We start from the raw sequence: 18,948 nt of genomic DNA, 5'->3' as shown, positions 1-18,948 counted from the left end.
GTGTTTTCCTCTCATGTGTCACTTCATTTCAATTTCTCTCCACATTCAGCTGCACTTTCTTCAGGCTGTTGCTCATGAACAACACCACATTAAAACTCAGCCAACTGATGTATATAGGTCATGCAGTAGTGTTCATGAGTAATTTGCTTTTTGTCGTCTAGTTCTATTCAAAGATTCAACTCTTTCAGAAGAGCCAGCTCTTCCAGTTCCCAAATTATAGTGGTTTGTGTTGTTAAGCATCTTTTCATTCTATGTTTTCAAACAAATATGATTTATTTATGGTTTTTTGTTTAAAATAATTAATTCCTGTTGAACATTTTACTCAAACCTTTAAATAAAAAACTGAACAGACAGCCAAACAAATTAAAATTTTAAAAAGGCATAAATCTTAAAGGTACAGTGTGTAACTTATTCAGCTTTTTATTACAAAAATCAAGTATGACTTTGATAAATATGTATTTTACCTAAGTCTGATCACAGTTACATACAAATGAAAGCGCTTAGAATGAGTTGTTTATAAATACGTAGGTGGCGGTGCACCCAACAGAAGGCTGCCATGTCGCCATCTTTGAATAATGTAGCCGAAAGGGAAATTTAGTTTGATTGATCACATCATGTGCCCATCAAATTAAAGTCCTGTGCCAACCTGCTGAGCAGATGTGGCTAAAGATTTGGTTCTCTTTGATGTAGTCAGTTTTTCTCGCTTCATTTCAAAGACGTGTCACTTTTACATCGTCTGTCAAAGTGGCTGCTCAGTTTCTTTTTTTCTTAATTGTTTGTTTGTGGTGTAGACGGTTTATTTTAGGTTTAATTTAGGTATCCGTACCGTACCATGCGGTATGGATAGATGGAGGAGGAGAGGGAAGTTGTTTTAGAAATAATTAAAGAGAAAATTATAATTGTCCTCTTTAATGAACAACATCAAAATGCAGACTTTTAAATTGAATTAGAAATAACAATGAGGGTGAAGGGCTTCAAAAAGCAGTAAAAAATCCTCCTCAGCAAGTTAAAAACCCTGAAACGACACTACATGGCTACCTGGCAAAGCTGCGATTCTCGTAAAATCTCATTGCGATTGAGAATTTACAAGAAATCGCAACTTATACGCTGAACACCATTCAATGGAAACGCCTGGAAATCACAACTTTAATTTCTTTTAGTTGTAGAAATATAGCTTTTATTTAGCAAAAAAAAACTCTAATGGAAATGCAGCTATTGACATCTAGTGGTAGAAATAAGCATAGCAGTGAGTTCAAACACCAAGCACAGTTGTGAATGGACGGTGGCCATTAGTTGGCCAATTTTCCAGACAGAAACGTGTTTTCGTTTGTTAGTGGATTCAGTGGTGCAGCGATGACTGCACTACAGGCCGCTACTTCCACATATACACATGTATTGTCTTCTTCTTTGGTCTTTTTAAGGCATCTCTTGTCCCAACCTGACAATTTTACAAACTTTTACCAGAGACATGTGGGGTTAAAGCAACATTAGAGTCATATTTCTGACAAAACTAATAAAATACAGAGGAAATTCCAGTCATACAATGCCTTAAAAGCACTCTCAGTATTTTCTACCTTCAGCATGTTTTGCAAAAGGAACAAATTCAACACAACAATCACTTTCCAGCACTGATTCGCCTCCAATATGCTAATTTATACATCTGTGATCATGAATATGGCTGCAAATATTGTGTTTTTAGTCACACTGTGCTTTTCGACATCAGCTATCGTGATCATTGCAGATGCATTTTTGTCCTTTCAGTTGTTGATGTTCTAGTCAGTTCTTCAGTCTATAAATCTGATGACTGTATGAACACCCCCCTCCTCACAGTTCAGTTTAATCTGAGGAAGCAAAAAGAGAAAGACTGCAGAAGGATTAATCACACATTTTCATAAATAAATAAAGGGACTGAAAACCTATTTAGTTGAGAGACTGGATTAATGTATTGAGGTAATTGTGCTGATGCATAAGTAGAGAAGTATTTGTTGATTGCATCGTATGAATTCAGCGCTCATGAGGAAGTTTATAGATCACTCAAGTTAATGAAAGAAACCCAGAAATAAAATTGTTCAATAAACCCAACACTCAAACTGAAGGAGAGTAATATTACAAAGACTAAAAAATGCAACATATAATACCGTGCACACACCGGGTTCTCGGCACATTTCCTTTATGAATCTGTTAAATGCATGAGACAGTTTGGTTCTTTGACCCAAAAGAATAACTAACCCTCCTGTCACCTGCATTCCCATCAGCAACAGCAAACCCTGCTGTGACAAGGAAGAGGAAGTTCATTTATCTTATTCATCTCATTAAATGGGATGCATGTGTAACAGTTCTGCTTGGTTTTGCCTGACAACACACCTGACACCTGACCCATCTTAAGCCCAGATGGATCAGCTAAATGTGGTACACCGTGTCTGAGCTCATGCTGCATGTTAAGGCTAAATTCAGCTCATCCTGAGTCCATGTCACAAGTCAAAGCCAACCAACCAATCAGAATTCTGTGTTGTGTATTCCCCTTCCAGGCAAATGAAGTAGGGTTTTTATAAGGACTGCAAACCAAAATGTCTTGTTGATGTCAGATGTCAGGAGAATCCTTAGATGGCTGGAGATGATAGAAGGGCAACAGGAAGTCAGATAAGCACTGGTCAAGATATGGAGACCATCATCTCTGAACACACAACACGTCCAGCCTAGAAGCAGATGGTCTCCAGCAGCAGAAGACCACACCGGGTGCCGTTCCTGTCAGTAAGAACAGGAAACTGAGGCTACAATTCACACAGACTCACCAGAACTGGACAATAGAAGATGGAGAAATGTTGCTGGTCTGATGAGTCTCCAGTTCAGCTCCACGTTCACATGGTAGGATCAGAATCTGCTGGAAACATCATGACAACATGGATCCATCCTGGCTTGATGTTACAGGCTGCTGGTGGTGTAATGTTGATGGGGATGTTTATGGCCCATTTTGGACCCAATGATACCAACATGACATGGTTTAACCAGCACAGCCTACCTGAGTGTTGCTGTTGACCATGTTCATGTTCTCTTTATGAGCACAGTGTAGCATCTTCTGATGGAAACTTCTCCGTCACCAGATCTCAGCCTTCAGTTGCATCTCCCATCACTTATACCTTCAGTTTGATGATTAACAGGAAATGCCTAGATATTCAAGCTTTCACAACAGGTTTCATGATTTTCCAGTGAGAAGCAACAGATGCAAGAAATATCTGCCCACTCGTCCATATGTCCACATGCAACATAGTCATTTCCAACATAATATCTACGTTTACATCTCTCACACATCCTTACACATATTCATTACACATATTCATTTTACATATGATTTCATTATATATGTAAAGATTAACTGGAGCAGCACATTTCACCAAAACACCATAAAGATTATGTTTTTAAATCAGGTAACGGAGGGCAGGACACAGCCTTGTCAGGCATCACCGGGAAGCAGGGGGCTTATTTCAGAGAGCAAATAAGAATCTCCATCATCCGTGCTGTCTGACAAAGAATGACTCATCGCATGTAAAGCTATTTATAGCACAATTTATAATCCTGGAAGAAAAAACTCCTCTTGCATGAAGGATTCAGTTTAAAGCATGACTAGTATGGACATAAAATTTATTTTTGCTAGTTGTGATAAACAATGTGGATGGACAATAAGCACAGTCCGTCTCTTTTCTTTTCTTCTCTTTGGATCCCCAAACTTAAATTCATGTCCTGACTTAATAAGTGGAATGAAAACATTATTTTTCAAATGAGAGATTTTATTTAATAGAGACGAAGGATTGACACAAACAGGTTCATTTAAACCAGACTGAAACTCCAGCCATGTCTTTATAGATGTGTGTGATGAGGCATATAGTACCAGGTAATTTTCATTTATATTACCGCTTTGTACCAAACACACACATGCACACACTCGCAGCATCAAAGCTCTTTTGTCAGTCATATCGGCCACTGATGTTGAGGTAAAATACTGAAAAAGAACATCGCATGGCATTCTCGGTAGAAGGGCAATAAAACATATTTATTTCATTTTATTTGATTTAATGACTTATTTGTCATTTTATTTGATCAACTATCTTATTAATTTTATTTTTTAAAATTTATCTAATAATTTATTTCTTATCTTTGAAGTTTTATTTATTTTTTCTTTTTAAATTTCTTATTTATTTTTATTTTATTTTGTTAATGATTTTATTACTTCTTGAGCTAAAAGTTGATACTTTTAGTTTTACGTGGTGTTGCCTCATATTTAACAAAATTTTATGAATTAGCCAGCAGCTCAAACGGTTTTTATTAGTAATTTCAAGAACATTTTTATCTAGTTTATAGAATTTAAACATACAAATGTATGGAAGCGTAGAGCTGTCATCCTCATAAAAAAAAGACGTTATACGTTATAACGTGATAGTTTATTGTAAAAACGTGAAACGTGTCACGTTATAACGTGATAGTTTGTTGTAAAAACGTGAAATGTATCACGTTATAACGGGATACGTTTATTGTAAAAACGTGAAACGTGTCACGTTATAACGTGATAGTTTATTGTAAAAACGTGAAATGTATCACATTATAACGTGATACGTTTATTGTAAAAACGTGAAACATATCACGTTATAACGTGATAGTTTATTGTAAAAACGTGAAACGTGTCACGTTATAACGTGATAGTTTATTGTAAAAACGTGAAATGTATCACGTTATAACGTGATAAGTTTATTGTAAAACGTCAAACGGATCACGTTATAATGTGATAAGTTTATTGTAAAAACGTGAAATGTATCACGTTGTAACGTGATACGTTTATTGTAAAACGTCAAACGGATCACGTTATAATGTGATAAGTTTATTGTAAAAACGTGAAATGTATCACGTTGTAACGTGATACGTTTATTGTAAAAACGTGAAACATATCATGTATCTGAAAACGTGAACTTGGTCATTTTCGACTTTAGATGAGGAAATTGTGTGCGGGGTGGATAGGAGATTACAAATGGCTCATTAACAGGACTTGATAGAGTTTTTCTTCATACTTGGGTTGAGACATTGTGAAATTATGGTGCTTTGGAACACTTTCGATCCATTGTAATAAATATGCGTAGTTTAAGGACAGTTTTAAAAGGCATGGGTCTGTACAGAAGGAAAAATGAGTCCAATCCCCATGACGTGGCATCATTTCTAATTGAAACTTGAGCGGCACGAGAATTGCTATGAATGCAAACATCATTGGTGCATCCAAGTGCCATGTATCCATCCCTCCTCTACCGCTCATCGGGGTTCTGATTGCAGCAGTAACCAGGGAAGCCCCCCTCCTCAGCCACATTCGCCAACTCTGCGGGGGGTCCCAAGGCGCTCCCGGGCCAGCTGAGAGACGTAATCCCTCCTGCGTTCAAGTGGTTATATGTTTTTACAATAAAACATATCACGTTATAACGCGATATGTTTCACGTTTTTACAATAAAACTATCACGTTATAACGTAATAAGGCCCAAACTTTTTTTTTTTATGAGGATGACAGCTCTACACTTCTGTACAAATGGTACAGTTTTCTCCATACGTTTATTTTTCAGACCACTGAGTTACATTCAGGGTTTTCGAGGAAATGCTAATGCTTCCACATCCCCCATAACTTCCTCCTGCAGAGATCCCCAGCTGGGAGATTTAATACCTCCATCACAACTTTTTATTTCGACATCCTGGTCTTTTGGTCATTGCTCAGAGTTCATGTCTGTAGGTGAGAGTGGGAAGTTGGATCACTTTGTAAAGAAGCATTTCTTGTTTTGGCCTTGCAGATACTGTGTGTTCAACACAGTAGCGGCTCATATTAAGGTACAAAGAAGTAAAAACATCAACTAAAACAGGGACACAAGTCTACATGCTTCCTGAAGTAGATGGAGGACAAAAGTAATTTTATCCATTAAGCAAATAGTTAATTCCATTAGCAGGCAGGAAAGTGGACATACTGTCCCTCTGGAGTCAGCATGTTTTTCTCCACTTGCAGGCTGGAAAATCGTTAGGAGTTCACTTTAACCCTGAAAATCTGGTCCTTCTGCATCCATATACTTTACATTTGTTCTGGTTAAGCCAAAGCGTACTGATGTGATGGACTGGTGACCTGATCAGGGTGTATCCCACCTCTCGCCACACCATCCATTAGTCTTCAGGAGCCACAGTCCCCCTTTCTTCCCTGCAGGTAACTACTTGGTGAATCTGGAGCTCCACATCCGTTTGCTGCTTCATGGTTACCCCCGGTGTCCTGCATCGAGTTGCTGGGCTGCTGCCTTGACACCAAACTACCGCAAACTAACCAGAACTAACCTAAAGCCAAAATGCCCAACTATCGATAATCGATCGATTTTTATTCCAAAGCTTGGTGGACCCACTGGACTTGATCCATCTACATATGTGAGTCACACTCTGCATTAGGTGAACCAAATACAGGAAGTGAATTACAACTCAAAATGCATTATTGGTTTAGCGCACGGCATTGTGGGTAAACGTGACCAACACATGCTTGTGTGGCAGCGCTGTGCAGGAGAAGCGACTCGTGGTTGGACAGTAGAAATACAATCAATCCAGTGCCTCCTTAGTGGCATTCTGGACCAGGAAGGTGGTTTCCACTGGCTTGGAACAGCACGGTTTGGTTCCATAAACCTCAGATCTCTGCTGTGTTTCCATGGCTAACTGTACCTTTACCTTGTAGGCAGATGGTCGGCCGACACTGACAGAAAGCCGTCATATCAGAACAGCTGCTTGCTTGAATTGTAACAAAGAAGAACACGACACAGACACCGGTTGTGTTTTTCCTTCTTTGCATTTGTCTTCAAGCAACAACAAAAAAACACGGTTTATATAAATGTAACTGCTTTGTTTTTATTGCAGTCACAGTTTTTTTAAACTCTTATGCAAAGTTTGGTGTCTGTTCGCTCTAAAATCTAAAAAAGAGAATATTTTTTCTGTCTGTTTCATTACAAGACGCCATAATGACTGATGCTGCAAGATTTAGTTGTAAATGCCGCGGCCTTTTCCACAGCGCAAAGGTAGTGAAGATACTTTCTTTTAATGAAGGCATTGCAGCAAATACTTAAACAGGTTTGTCTCTAAAATCTTTGCACTTCGAGTAGATAAAGTGATTCCTTCCTGAGATCAAGCCTCTCAGTCCGCCACACATCCTCCTCTCCTGACTGATGAAACCCAAGCAAGAACATTGAATTATCCAGACAATTTATCTGCACAGAGGAGAAGGAGTTTCGCACTAATTTAGCAGAGCATGCAGGCAATACGAGGACAAAATAGGACTAAAGTAATGGCTCGAGCTGGACTATTCAAACTAACTTTATCAGCAGGTTAGCCTAAAGGGATGCAGGCAAGTGGAGGCATCAAGGAGAACAGAGGTGGGGAGGAAATAAAGCAAGGAGATGTCATCAGCTCTCTGGAGACAGAGAACACTCGTAGATGTGCTCTGTATCAATAATGTAAGGAGGGAGAAGAGGCAGAAAAACAGCGAGGAAGATGAACAGAAGAGGCAGAGAGGGAAAGAAGCAAATAGAAGACAGTGCTCTGCTTCACCGATAATAAACCTGCTGCTTCTTCACAGCTGCTTTCCTCATCGTCTCTCTTTATTTCTACCAGTGAAACAGGAAGATAGGGAGCATGTGCTGCCATTCAGGGCGGGGTAGAGGAGATCAGATTCCTGTGAATGTGTAGTAATTAGGTCCCTTTACGGTGAAAGATGTGCAGTATGTGGTGAATAGAGACTTACAGGAGAGTAAATTTGTTTGAGAGACATTTAGATGCCGTTAATGGACAATAAGCAAACTGGGAAATACAACACGGACTGTGAGGGAGGTGTTTTTATGAGGACAATGATTTCCTCTCCTCTGTGTCAAAGTTCATTGTAAGTTTATTTGTGATGGCTTATTTTTATTCATATCTTTATACCTTCACTACTACAACTTGTCTTTACATATATTTTGTACTATTTCTGTGCAGTTTTGCTTGTCATATACACATATTTCTTATATTTGATTATTTATACCAGTGGGTCCCAAACTTCTTCTGCAGGGCCACCTTTTTATCAATGACAATAATGTCAAGCCCCCCCCATCACATAAACCAATGAAACATTACATATAAATGACAGTTGGGTGAGTTTTCTTTGTGTTCAGGATAAAGTGTTGTAACCTGTTTGGCTTCGTGCTTCATAATGTCAGATGATAATGTTTTGATACATGCAACATACTGTTGTCTCTTCATTACTCACCATTAATATGCTGCTATGCTCTATCATATTTTATTTATTTTCTTCTCTTTTTTTTTAGTACTTTAGAAGTCTCTCTTGTTGATTCCCCACTGTGTCCCATTGGTCCTTTCACAAATTCATCCAGTGCCAAAATTTCCTGTACCCCCCCCCCCCCCCCCCCCCCATCATACCTGTAGACCAAGTTTGGGAACCACTGATTTAAACAGTGATCAAATGCAATGTTTATTGGTTATTAGTCTGATACTGTATGAAATTCACCCACATTTGTAAGTAAAATGTGTTTGTTGGATGAGCAGCAGCGCAGGATGCGGAAACTTGACAAATCTCTGATCAGCTGAATCAGCTGATTTTGCTGTTAACTCTTACTTGATGTTATTCATTGGTCAGGATGATTGAAGTCTGAAGAAACGTTTAACAATTTTCAATTGTTAATTATTTTCAACAAATTTCATTGAGCAAAGCAGGGACCTCCGTAGCATGTGGAAGACCCTCACACAGCAACAACAGCCTGGAACCAGTGTTTTCCTCAGCGATGAGGGCAGTACTAAAGAGAAATACATGGCTTGGCTGTGACTGTAATCTGACTAAAACTAGACTTAAAACTTTTGGAGTTTTTGTCGACTAAAACTGAATTTCAACTGTCACGCATAGACAATGGATAAAATGTGGCCAAAACTAATAAAATTTTCGTCCAAAACATTAAGACCAAAGCTAACAGCACAGAACCTCCTCCTTATGCTGGTCAGGTACCGTAGTTTCAGTTTTGGAAATTTATTTTCTTCAATGGGAAACTTGATTCACAGACAGGGTCTTAAAGAACATCACACAATAAAATCCAGTCACTCACAACAACACCATTGTGATTTAAACTATTTAAAAACAATTAAAAACACTTGAATGATGAATCAAATAAAATGTTACGAAGGGGATAAAAAACACTGACAAGTTATCAATAAAGCAGAATAAAAAGCAGGTCCTGAGCAGTGGTCTCTGATAAACCTGCCCTGTGGGGGCCGGCGTTGTCATCTTGGAGGATAAAGTTCGGTCCCCGGTTTCTCTGCACTGAGATTTCCTCTACTGGTGCACTGGAGCTGCTGGCCCACACCATCACACTGCCTCCACCAGTAGCTGTTCCACTATCCCATTAGCAAAGTTCTCCATGTCTTCTCCACACGTCGACTCTCCAATCCAACAGCTGCAATTCAACAGAGCATAACATTTCTCAATAAAATAATCCTTTAAAACTAGAAATAAAATAAAGTTGTACACATCAATCCCTATAAATCCTGCTGTTGTCTTATTTATCATCCCAATATCAATATTTCATTATTTTCACTTCACTCTTGTTGGCAGTCTGCAGCTCTCTCTCAGTACTTAACATGATTACACGTCCTTCTCTGCAGTGTGTTCGCCGTCACGCCGCCGTTTTCTGAGTGGACAATTTCGTTGAGAGCGCAGACGAAGTCTGAGTGTAGGAGAAAGTCTCAAACTGGAAAGAGGATATTTGTAGAGGAAGCAGATTGGTCTGCAAGCTGGGACTTTTTGATGATGAACTCTAACCCTGTGGAAACTGAAAAGTAAGCTTTTAGTGAAGAAAGTAACTTACACCCGTAGTTAAGCTGCAAGGCAGGAGTGTTGCTGTGGAATTATCGACCTTCATTCACCTGACTATATCCTGCTGCTGGGGCCGATCTCAGGTGGACCGCTGCTGTTGTGTTTCTTTGCTTCACTCAGTTGTGACATTGTGCAGACATATAAAAAGATTTATTTTTGTAGTCTTCTTATTGACCCTGATTTTGCACTGTTTAGTGGGGGGGTCAAAGGCTTTGCATCCAACTAGAGCACTAAATGCAGTCCCGATTGTATCGCAAATAGGTGAAATTCTTCATCTCAGATCTTAGACCATGAAAGAGCTGAGCTGCAGAGCACTGAGACAAATATATGAAAATCTGAAAACTGCTTCCTTCACAGGGAATCGCAAGAATCATTTGTCCTGAAAATCATAAATTTGCTAGATTATCTTCACAGTTTCTCCAGTAATTCATTCTCCCCTCATTTAATCAGAAAAATAAGGAATTAATGGGCAACCAGGGAGATGCAGAGTCTCTGCCTCCCTCTAGGTAGAAATGATTTGACTCTCACAGATGCTGTCGTGGAGAAAATTGTTTTTCTGCTGCTTGGTCCCACTTCTGCCTCCGAGCACTGAGTAGGACACAAACAGTCACCTTCTCACAGTTTAGGGGACGCAGACTGTCTGTTGATATCACCTCTTCCCTTCAGCATCTGTTTATGAGCATGCAAACCTGACTCACCACCTGAATGACTGTATTTCCTACGTTTCATCATCTCTAGGATAAAACTATTCATAAAGATTTTGCATCATTGTGGAGAACAACTCACCAGCCTGTAAAACAGGACAGAAAAGTTGCACCAAAAGGATGAAATATAAACAAAATGTTTCACCAGCTGCAGGATGATCGCTGTCTTTGTACCCTAAAGTAAAGGGAAATGCTCTGTAGTTTGATTAAATGACGTTAATCTTTATCAAACACTGCCGTTTAATGGTTTTGTATTCCAGATTGCGGACATGTTTGGACCAAATCTGTTCTACTTTTGGCATTAATGGCTTAGTTATGGGAAGTGTTGTCCAGGCTTCCTATGGTCCAGAAGTCAGTTGTTGGCCTGGATGGACCAGAAGTGCACATATGGGAGCCTTCTTTACAGAATTTCCTTGTGGGCCACATGCAATGATTGTGTGGCTAAAAGCAAAAATACATGTAATGACTGTATTTGGGCCAAACATTTTTTTTTGCTATCTGGGTATGCTCCTCCCTGATTGGTGGAATTAAACCAATCAGAGTGAACCATACCCCGACAAGTTCATTCAACCAGGAAAAAAAAATAAATACATTTTTTAAAAGATTTTTAAATGACTTCTATGTGTTTTAATAGACAGTTACGAGTTTTCTGAATATGCAGTTGTGCGACTTGTCTTGTATGTCCTTTAAGTTGCTGTCATGAATTTTTAAATTGTGCTGCAGGGACGAATAAAGTTAATTGAATTAAATTAAATTAAATTAAATTAAATTAAATTAAACTGAACTGAATTGAATTACAGCAGCTGCACAAGAAAAGTTATAACTATAAACAACACTAAAAACATACACATCACAGTGATCAAATCACATGTAAAATGTAAACTTAAGCTCTCTTACAGCTGCAAAAACATACAAAACTGAAAGAAACGCCAGGAGATCTGCAACCCAATGTTACACAACGTAACTACGCTCTTATTTACCTTTTGACAGTAATTGGAGATATCTTTTAGCGAGACCAAGTTCTTTTGTTCTTGTGTCATAAGAAGAATCTCATCATCCCACCACATCACCCCCATCCAGCAGCAGCTCCACTGGCTCCCAGTCAGACAGAAAATCAACTGCAAAGTCCTCCTAGTTGCCTTTAAGGCTATTCATAACCTCATCCCTTATTTGTCGAACTTCCTCCAAATCATCAGTCCATCCCACTTTCTCAGGTCCTCATCCACCATCCAACCCGCTGTAACCCCACCCCACCAAGCACCATAGGGAGCAGAGCTTTTAGCCTAAACTCTGGCACTCTTCACCACCCGACATCCGCAATGTCACCTCACTTCCCATCTTCAGATCCACATTCAAGACTCATCTGTTTAAAAATATCAACTCACTTCAAGTCCAACTACACGGTTTCTTTCACACATGCTGATTTTATCCATCTGACCATCCATCCATTCATCTATCCATCCAACCATCCATCCATCCATCCAACCATCCATCCAACAATCCATCCATCCATCCATCCAACAAGCCAACCATCCATCCATCCGTCCATCCTTCCGTCTGTCTGTCCATCCGTCCATCCATCCAACAAGCCAGCCATCCATCCATCTATCCATCCTTCCGTCCATCCTTCGGTCCGTCTGTCCATCCATCCATCCATCCTTCCATCCATCCGCCCAACCATCCATCCATCCTTCCATCCATCCATACATCCATCCTTCCATCAATCCATCCATCCATCCATCCATCCATCCATCTATCCATCCATCCATCTATCCAGCCATTTTCTTAACGGCTTGTTCCATGTAAGGTTAGCAGGGAAGTTGGAGCCTATCTGAGCAATCATTGGGGGAGAGGTCGCCATCACAGGCTGATTTCATCTGTTGCTGCTTTATCTGTCTGGTTGTAAAGTGCCTTTGGGTTTCATGAAAAATGCTTTTAAATAAAATGTATCATTATTATTATTATTTATCGTTATGTGTTGCTAATTTTTACACTTGTACTTAGATTTTTATATGAACTAATATATTTACCTTATTTATTTATTTTTTTATTGCTGTTTTTCTCTCTTTTTTATTGCTTTGGGGAAAAAGTAGAAGGTGTAACCATGGCCTGTTAAATCACGTCATAAAGACATGATATTTAATTTTGTTGCTCAAAATAAAAAAAAACAATTTTGCAGATTATGTTTTATTTCTTAAAACATTGTTGTGTATCATGAGCAGATGTGCTGATATCAGTCAGATGGATTGAATAACCTACTAAATTCTGTGGAAACCTTTGTAAGCACATCCAGCTGTTCTCACACTGATGCTGCAGAGCTGAACAAGTGCTCCTCATCTCCTCGCTGCTTTCTGTAACTGAGCTCATGGGTTGTGTGTGTGTGTGTGTGTGTGTGTGTCCTTGTGTCCGACAGGAAGGAGACTCTCTCGGGGCGATGGAGAAGGTCTGTCGCCAGCTGACCTACCATCTCAGCCCCCACTCTCAGTGGAGGAGGCAGGGCTTGCTGAAGAGGAAACCTCAGGCTTGGTGAGTGTGTGTTTGTGTGAACATCTCAGTGTGTCACCAGTGTGTCATCATCTGCTGCCCCTTTGGATGCCGTGGAAAAATCTCCTAATGTCTGAGCCGATTTATTTCCTCTCTCACACACACAGTTTGAGCTGAAATCCGTCCTCTTTATTCCCTCGGCCGGCTTCTCTCCTTCCTCCAGTCATGCAGTCTTTAGGCAGACACTGCAACCTGAATCCATTTGTGTTACTGTGTCCGCATTTAAGCTGTGAGCTGTGTCGGTTGTTTGTATTTCTTCTCCTCTTCCTCACACATGCATTTTGTAGAAATGCATTTCTAAATCCTGCAGCTGAGTAAAAGTGGTGATCCTGACTGGATTTGGTTTTTATGCAGCAGTGTGGCACAATATGCAAATAAGCCATCAAAAGGCAAGCAGCTAATCCGAAAGCTTCTTTAGCTCAGCTGCAGCACAAACGCTCAGGACTCAAAGTTAAATAACATTTAGACATTAAATGTGCAAACACTATCTGATTATAGGTTACTCAGAACTTTGCTGGTAGTATTTTGTAGTACTTGTGTGTTCTGTTAAGTTTATTATCTCCCCTCAGGGTGCAGCAGTTATCTTCTCTGTTGGCTTGCCTCTGCAGATCAAACAGGCTTTCTGTTTGTCTCTTAAATCTCTTCAGTAGCTGTCTGGAAATAGTTGTTTCCAGTGTTTACTCTGCAGAACGAATGCAATGTAAGTGTCAGGATCTGTGGTGTAGTGTCAGCAACAACGGCAGGCAGCAGACACCTCAGCGCGGCCTGAACTTCCTCAGATGTATCAGAAACTAATCAAGCAAAGTTTTGTTGCAAAGTTGTGGCTCAGGTTGATATTTTGAGAGAAGTCGACATATTCCCTCTTCATTTTACATGTCAGAACCTTTTTGTTCTCCATGTACAAACAAAGAAGAAGGTGGATGAGTGTAATGGATAATATTTTTATACTGGAAAAGATTACTTTCATAAATGGACTACAAATAGAAAAATTTTAGGAAAATTTGGGAAAACTGGGTTAGATTTGTTTTAGCAATGACAGGAGAATTTATTAAATGTATGATCCCATTGGGCTTGTTTATTTTTCTTTTATTTTATATATTTTTATTAAATTAAATGTTTTGAATTCTCATCCACCAGGACAGGATATTAAGAAGAAATACAAAAATGCAAGAATTTTAACACATATTTGAGAAGGCAGGAATTTAAGGCATATGGACTTAGAAGTACAAGTAGCATTAATTCTAATTATATGTAAAGGGAAAAGGGAATCGGTAGGAATATGTGTGTGGCAAGAGAAGGCAAGCTTGAAGAGGAACGTTTATGTAGGAAAAGGCTGGTGTGTGTACGTAGGTGTCTATATATAGATGTATAGGTTTGGTGCTCTTTGTCTCCCACCTATGTGGAAGATTATACTTTATACATTTTGTTGTTTGTTTTTTCTGTTTAAAGAAATAAGAAATTGAAACAAAAAAGAAAACTTTTTGGAATCATATTGTAGAAATGATCATATTAAAGGAGGATAGATAAGAAATGGAAATGTTAGAATAACCAGCAGGTGTCAGTTTGTCAGTGCAGGAGGAGAAGAAAACATGTCAGTGCAGCTGAAAAGACCCGCTGAGATTGTTTTTGGTTGCGTTTCAGTGCTGCCTGTCCACCAGAATGATGTGTTACGTTTACGTTTTAATCAACCTGTCGAGCTCCCAGCGTCACTGCATTTACTGGAATGAAATAAAGATGAAATTCAGATTGAGTTTGGCACTTGTCTGAAGTGATTCTGCCAAGTGAGATCAGTGCAGGGCTGCAGTCTGATGCAGGCTGGACTGATTAACCAGAGCGGAGACGAGCCCAGCTTAGTCTGAGGCAACAATACTGTTTGGATCAGTTTGCAAGAAGCTTGTAAAATTAAAGCAGCACTTCTAAACTTTGGCAGATTTTTTTCTCATCGAGGCAACCCCTAACGATGGCTAATCCAGGATCCATTTTACATTCTGTCACTTCTCTGAGTGCTCTCCGGTCAGTAAAAGTCAGTCTGGTGTTAACACTTGTCTCAGCTGATTCGCTCTTTCTTTAATCTTCTATTTCTTTTCTTTTGTTATTATTATTGAATTAGATCAGGGGTGGGAAACTCAGGTCCTCAAGGGCCACAGTCCTACAAGTGTCAGAAGTTTCCCTGCTGCAACACACTTGACTCAGATCCATTAGCAGACTTGTGCTAAAGATCCATTTTCATCATACGTTTCAATAAACACAGTGAAAATATAAGCAATGATAGTGTTAGTGTTAGTGTTAGCGATAGCGTTAGCGATAGCGATAGCGGTCAGAACTTCTCCCGGGCAGCCACACCTGACACTTGGCTACTAATTACATAGAGTTCCACCTACTGGATCAATTGAGAAATTCTAAAAAAAATTGTCTCTTAATAAAGATGTCTTGTTGCTAGCGGGGCTGTAATTCAACTGTAGGTGATGCAACATTCTGGAAACGAAAGCTTGTAAGTCTGGCGTCTCACAAAAACAGATATAAACTTAGCAGTAAGAGCAAGCGGCAACCTCCGGCAGTAAAAAGTGAAGCCTATGCAGAAGTGCATAAAACTGCAGTTCCCCCTTCATCTGCTAGGGGCTGGCTGCAAAACGGCAGAAATAAACATGTTTACAGCCTGGTTCAAAAATCCATTTTCAGTTTATAGTTCAGGTTTACCTTCATGACAACTGTGGGGGGAGGGAATTTTTTTTTTTTAACTCACCCGTTTAAAAGTAATTTAATCTAAAAATTCGGCATATTTAGGGGCGGGTCATTTTGAGTGACAGGTACCAATCTCCGACTTCAAGTCAGAAGAACGTAGAATCACCGCGGTTTTTAGCCGGTTAATAACGTGACTTAGCTTTAGCCCGCTTACCTCCGTTAGCTGGTTAGCTCCCGTTATCTCGGGGTTAGCTTGATTAGCTTTTATCTACAGATAGCTCGGAGTTCGCTCGATGTCAATCATCCACCATGACGCTCATGGCCCCCCTCTCAGCGCCACCTCTTTGCCCATATTTGTATTTTCCGGACGAGACGACACGCATGACGCTGCCAACATGGCGACGGTAAGAATTGGCCACCGAGCTTTGTTTGTTTGTTTGTTTATTCATTTGTTTCAAACCAAATTCACAATTTGCAAAAACAATTTTACAAAAACAATTTTACAAAAATTTTTTACAATTTTGGTTTGAAAAGGGGGATGGGAGAAGCAATGCTTATTTTAGTCCACCCCCTTCACACACCACGCAGCATAACACAAAACAAAATTACAAAATTTACACAATAATCAACACAGACAAGACAAGACAAGACAAGACAATGACAAAGACAGGCCCAACGCACTCCCGACCGCCCCCCGCTCTTCCCGATCACATGACTTCAATACATTTTAACATGTTGTTATCAACCATGTGTTTTACACAGCAAACATAATCAGGTAATACACTTCTAACACATAATACATAGACAGAAATTTGACACTCTGTGCATGTGCCTGGCCATGAAGTTTTCACTGCCTCATCTCCTCCTGGTACTCACTCATTACCTTCCTTTTAAACATACTTTTAAACAACAAAAGATTTTTACAAGTTTTCATTTCCTCAGATAAGTTGTTCCATAGAGTGACTCCCCTCACAGAAATACACATAGCCTTTAGAGTTGTCCTTACTTTTGTCTGATATAGTTTAGTTCATTTAGCTTCATATAGTTTAGTTCATTTAGTTTAGTTCATTTAGCTTCATTTCAGCTCCTCAGAAACCTATGGGTTATGTCACGGAGACTCCGTCCATCTCTTTATATACAGTCTATGAGTAAGAGTCAGAAATTGGTTTGGTTGATTTTTTTGTTTTAGGTGTTTGCAAACCCTCGGTGTAAGAAGAGGTCTGTGCTCTGGTACAACCTGGGGAGTAAACCATTCAGCAATGACAGGAACATGTAACATAAAGACAAGACACTTATCTTAGATTGATGTCTAAAGTCAAGTAATGCAGTTTCATGATAATAAAAGCCTCCATTTTCTCTGGTTTATTCATTGGTAACATTTCTAGATGCTCTCTGAAGCTTCTTTCACGGCTTTAACATGGTTTAGTCCACACCTGCTCCAGGTGTTTCAGCTGAATCCTGTTGTGGAGTGAGAAGGGATGAAGAAATGAAAAAGCCCCATCTTTCCCCAAGGAATGAAAATCTACCAAAACCGAAGAGAAAGGATAGGAAGAGAGATAGAAAAGAGGAAAAGCCGCACACCTTAGCTAGCAGTTATAGCTGATATCAGCAGCATGGTGTGATTCATCTAAAGACAGCGCAGATTATTATTATCAGACAATAGAGCTGGGAGGTTATACTTTATGATTGTGCTGAATGATCCTGTTTCTGGTCGAACACGATCAGCTGAGAGCCTAAACATGGCGGAAATGTGAAGCCAATCTGACTCGACCTTTTCACTTTCAGCAACATACAAACTTCCGTTTCTAAGTTGTTGGAAGTTGAAGTCATTGTTGAAAAGGAAAGTTACTTTACGTCGGTTGTGTCACAGTGGTTTGTGCATCCCTAAAGAAACGTGGAGCAGATCAAGCCGATATGCGATGAATAAGCCGTCCGCCACCATCATACCGCCTCCACCAGGAACTGTTACCTTGTCAGGGCTTAATGCTCTCCATATCTTCTCCGTATTTTGCTTCTGTCATCCTGCTGCCATAGACTGAACTGGGTTCGTCACAGAGCGAAACATTTTTCCTCGTCTCCAGGCTCCAGTGCACGTTGCACCAGCACCAACAGGTTCGATGGTGGGGGGCAGCCAGCATCAGAATCAGCTGTCTGGCATCTGCAGAGAGCATGCCATGAGTTTTTCACTGGCATAATCCTCATACTTACCTCTGCTGCTCATCCCACAAATATGTTCCTTCCAAATGGCTCTATTTAAAAGAGAATTAGACTTTCCAAATACTTAGGACTTTTTTACAAGAGGTTTAGTAAAAATTAACCTGTGATGCAACAAAGTTTCTCACCAACTCCTCAGAGAAATTTCACTTGTTGTCGTCGCATTTTGAAATCAACATTTAGGAGAGAAATTGGTGGAAATCCAGGTAAAATGTCCTGATATAAGAAATTTAGCATGTTGTAAAATTTTCTGTTAGTTTTTCTCTTTAGTGCAGCTTGAGTCCAAAAAAACTTCATGTCAGTCGTACAAAACAAAACAATCATTTCCTTTTCGCCACGTTTACAGTCCTGCTGCTACCAGCTGCGATGCTGCGGAAAATGTTCATGAAAACATAATACAATGATAAGTTTTATAAGTCAATATTTTGCCCTGAGGGGAACATAAACAACGTTACAGATGTTGGCGTTGAGGCAGCGACCAAGCTTAAAGCTGGGCTAGGTAATGTTGGAGAGCTAGCAAGATGTGAAAGTGGCGCCCTGTCTTAGCCCCGCCCCCTTTATTGGCTCCTCCCCCTCTGGTTCTGCTCCTTGCATGATTCAAGGCTTTTTTACTCATAGCTTTTTCCACCAACTAATTTCTCTTTCTCGGCTGTTTAACAGGAGGCAAATAAACCGAGCCGGGTCGGGAAATCCTTCCTGCATTTTCTGTCATGTTTGCCTTCCCAGTTTCTTCTTCACTACTTTGTATTTTCATCCTAACACACTGTTTATATGCAGGGTGTGGCTATCAGGTATGCACTGCAGTAAAAGGAGGAGGGGAACCGGGAGAAGAAGCTTATGAAATATAAGAAATGAACAATTTTAATTCGATCCGAACGTTTGGATTTGTCAGAGTTTTTACAG

General features: G+C 39.7%; 1 protein-coding gene across 1 annotated transcript in view; it reads left to right on the top strand.

Annotated features, from left to right (window-relative positions):
• The window catches only part of lrrc75a (leucine rich repeat containing 75A), a gene marked incomplete at both ends in the record, with an annotated part of 61,413 nt that overhangs the window by 15,577 nt on the left and 26,888 nt on the right, over positions 1-18,948 (top strand). Inside the window, one exon of the mRNA XM_079246537.1 lies at positions 13,019-13,131. Coding sequence (XP_079102663.1) covers positions 13,019-13,131 — 113 coding nt within the window. The remainder of the gene's footprint in view (positions 1-13,018; positions 13,132-18,948) is intronic.

This window comes from Telmatherina bonti (assembly GCF_933228915.1).
Source record: "Telmatherina bonti genome assembly, chromosome: 9".
NCBI classification, from domain to species: domain Eukaryota; kingdom Metazoa; phylum Chordata; class Actinopteri; order Atheriniformes; family Telmatherinidae; genus Telmatherina; species Telmatherina bonti.
The sequence above is the reverse complement of the archived record's forward strand: the minus strand, read 5'-3'. Positions and strand labels throughout refer to the sequence as shown.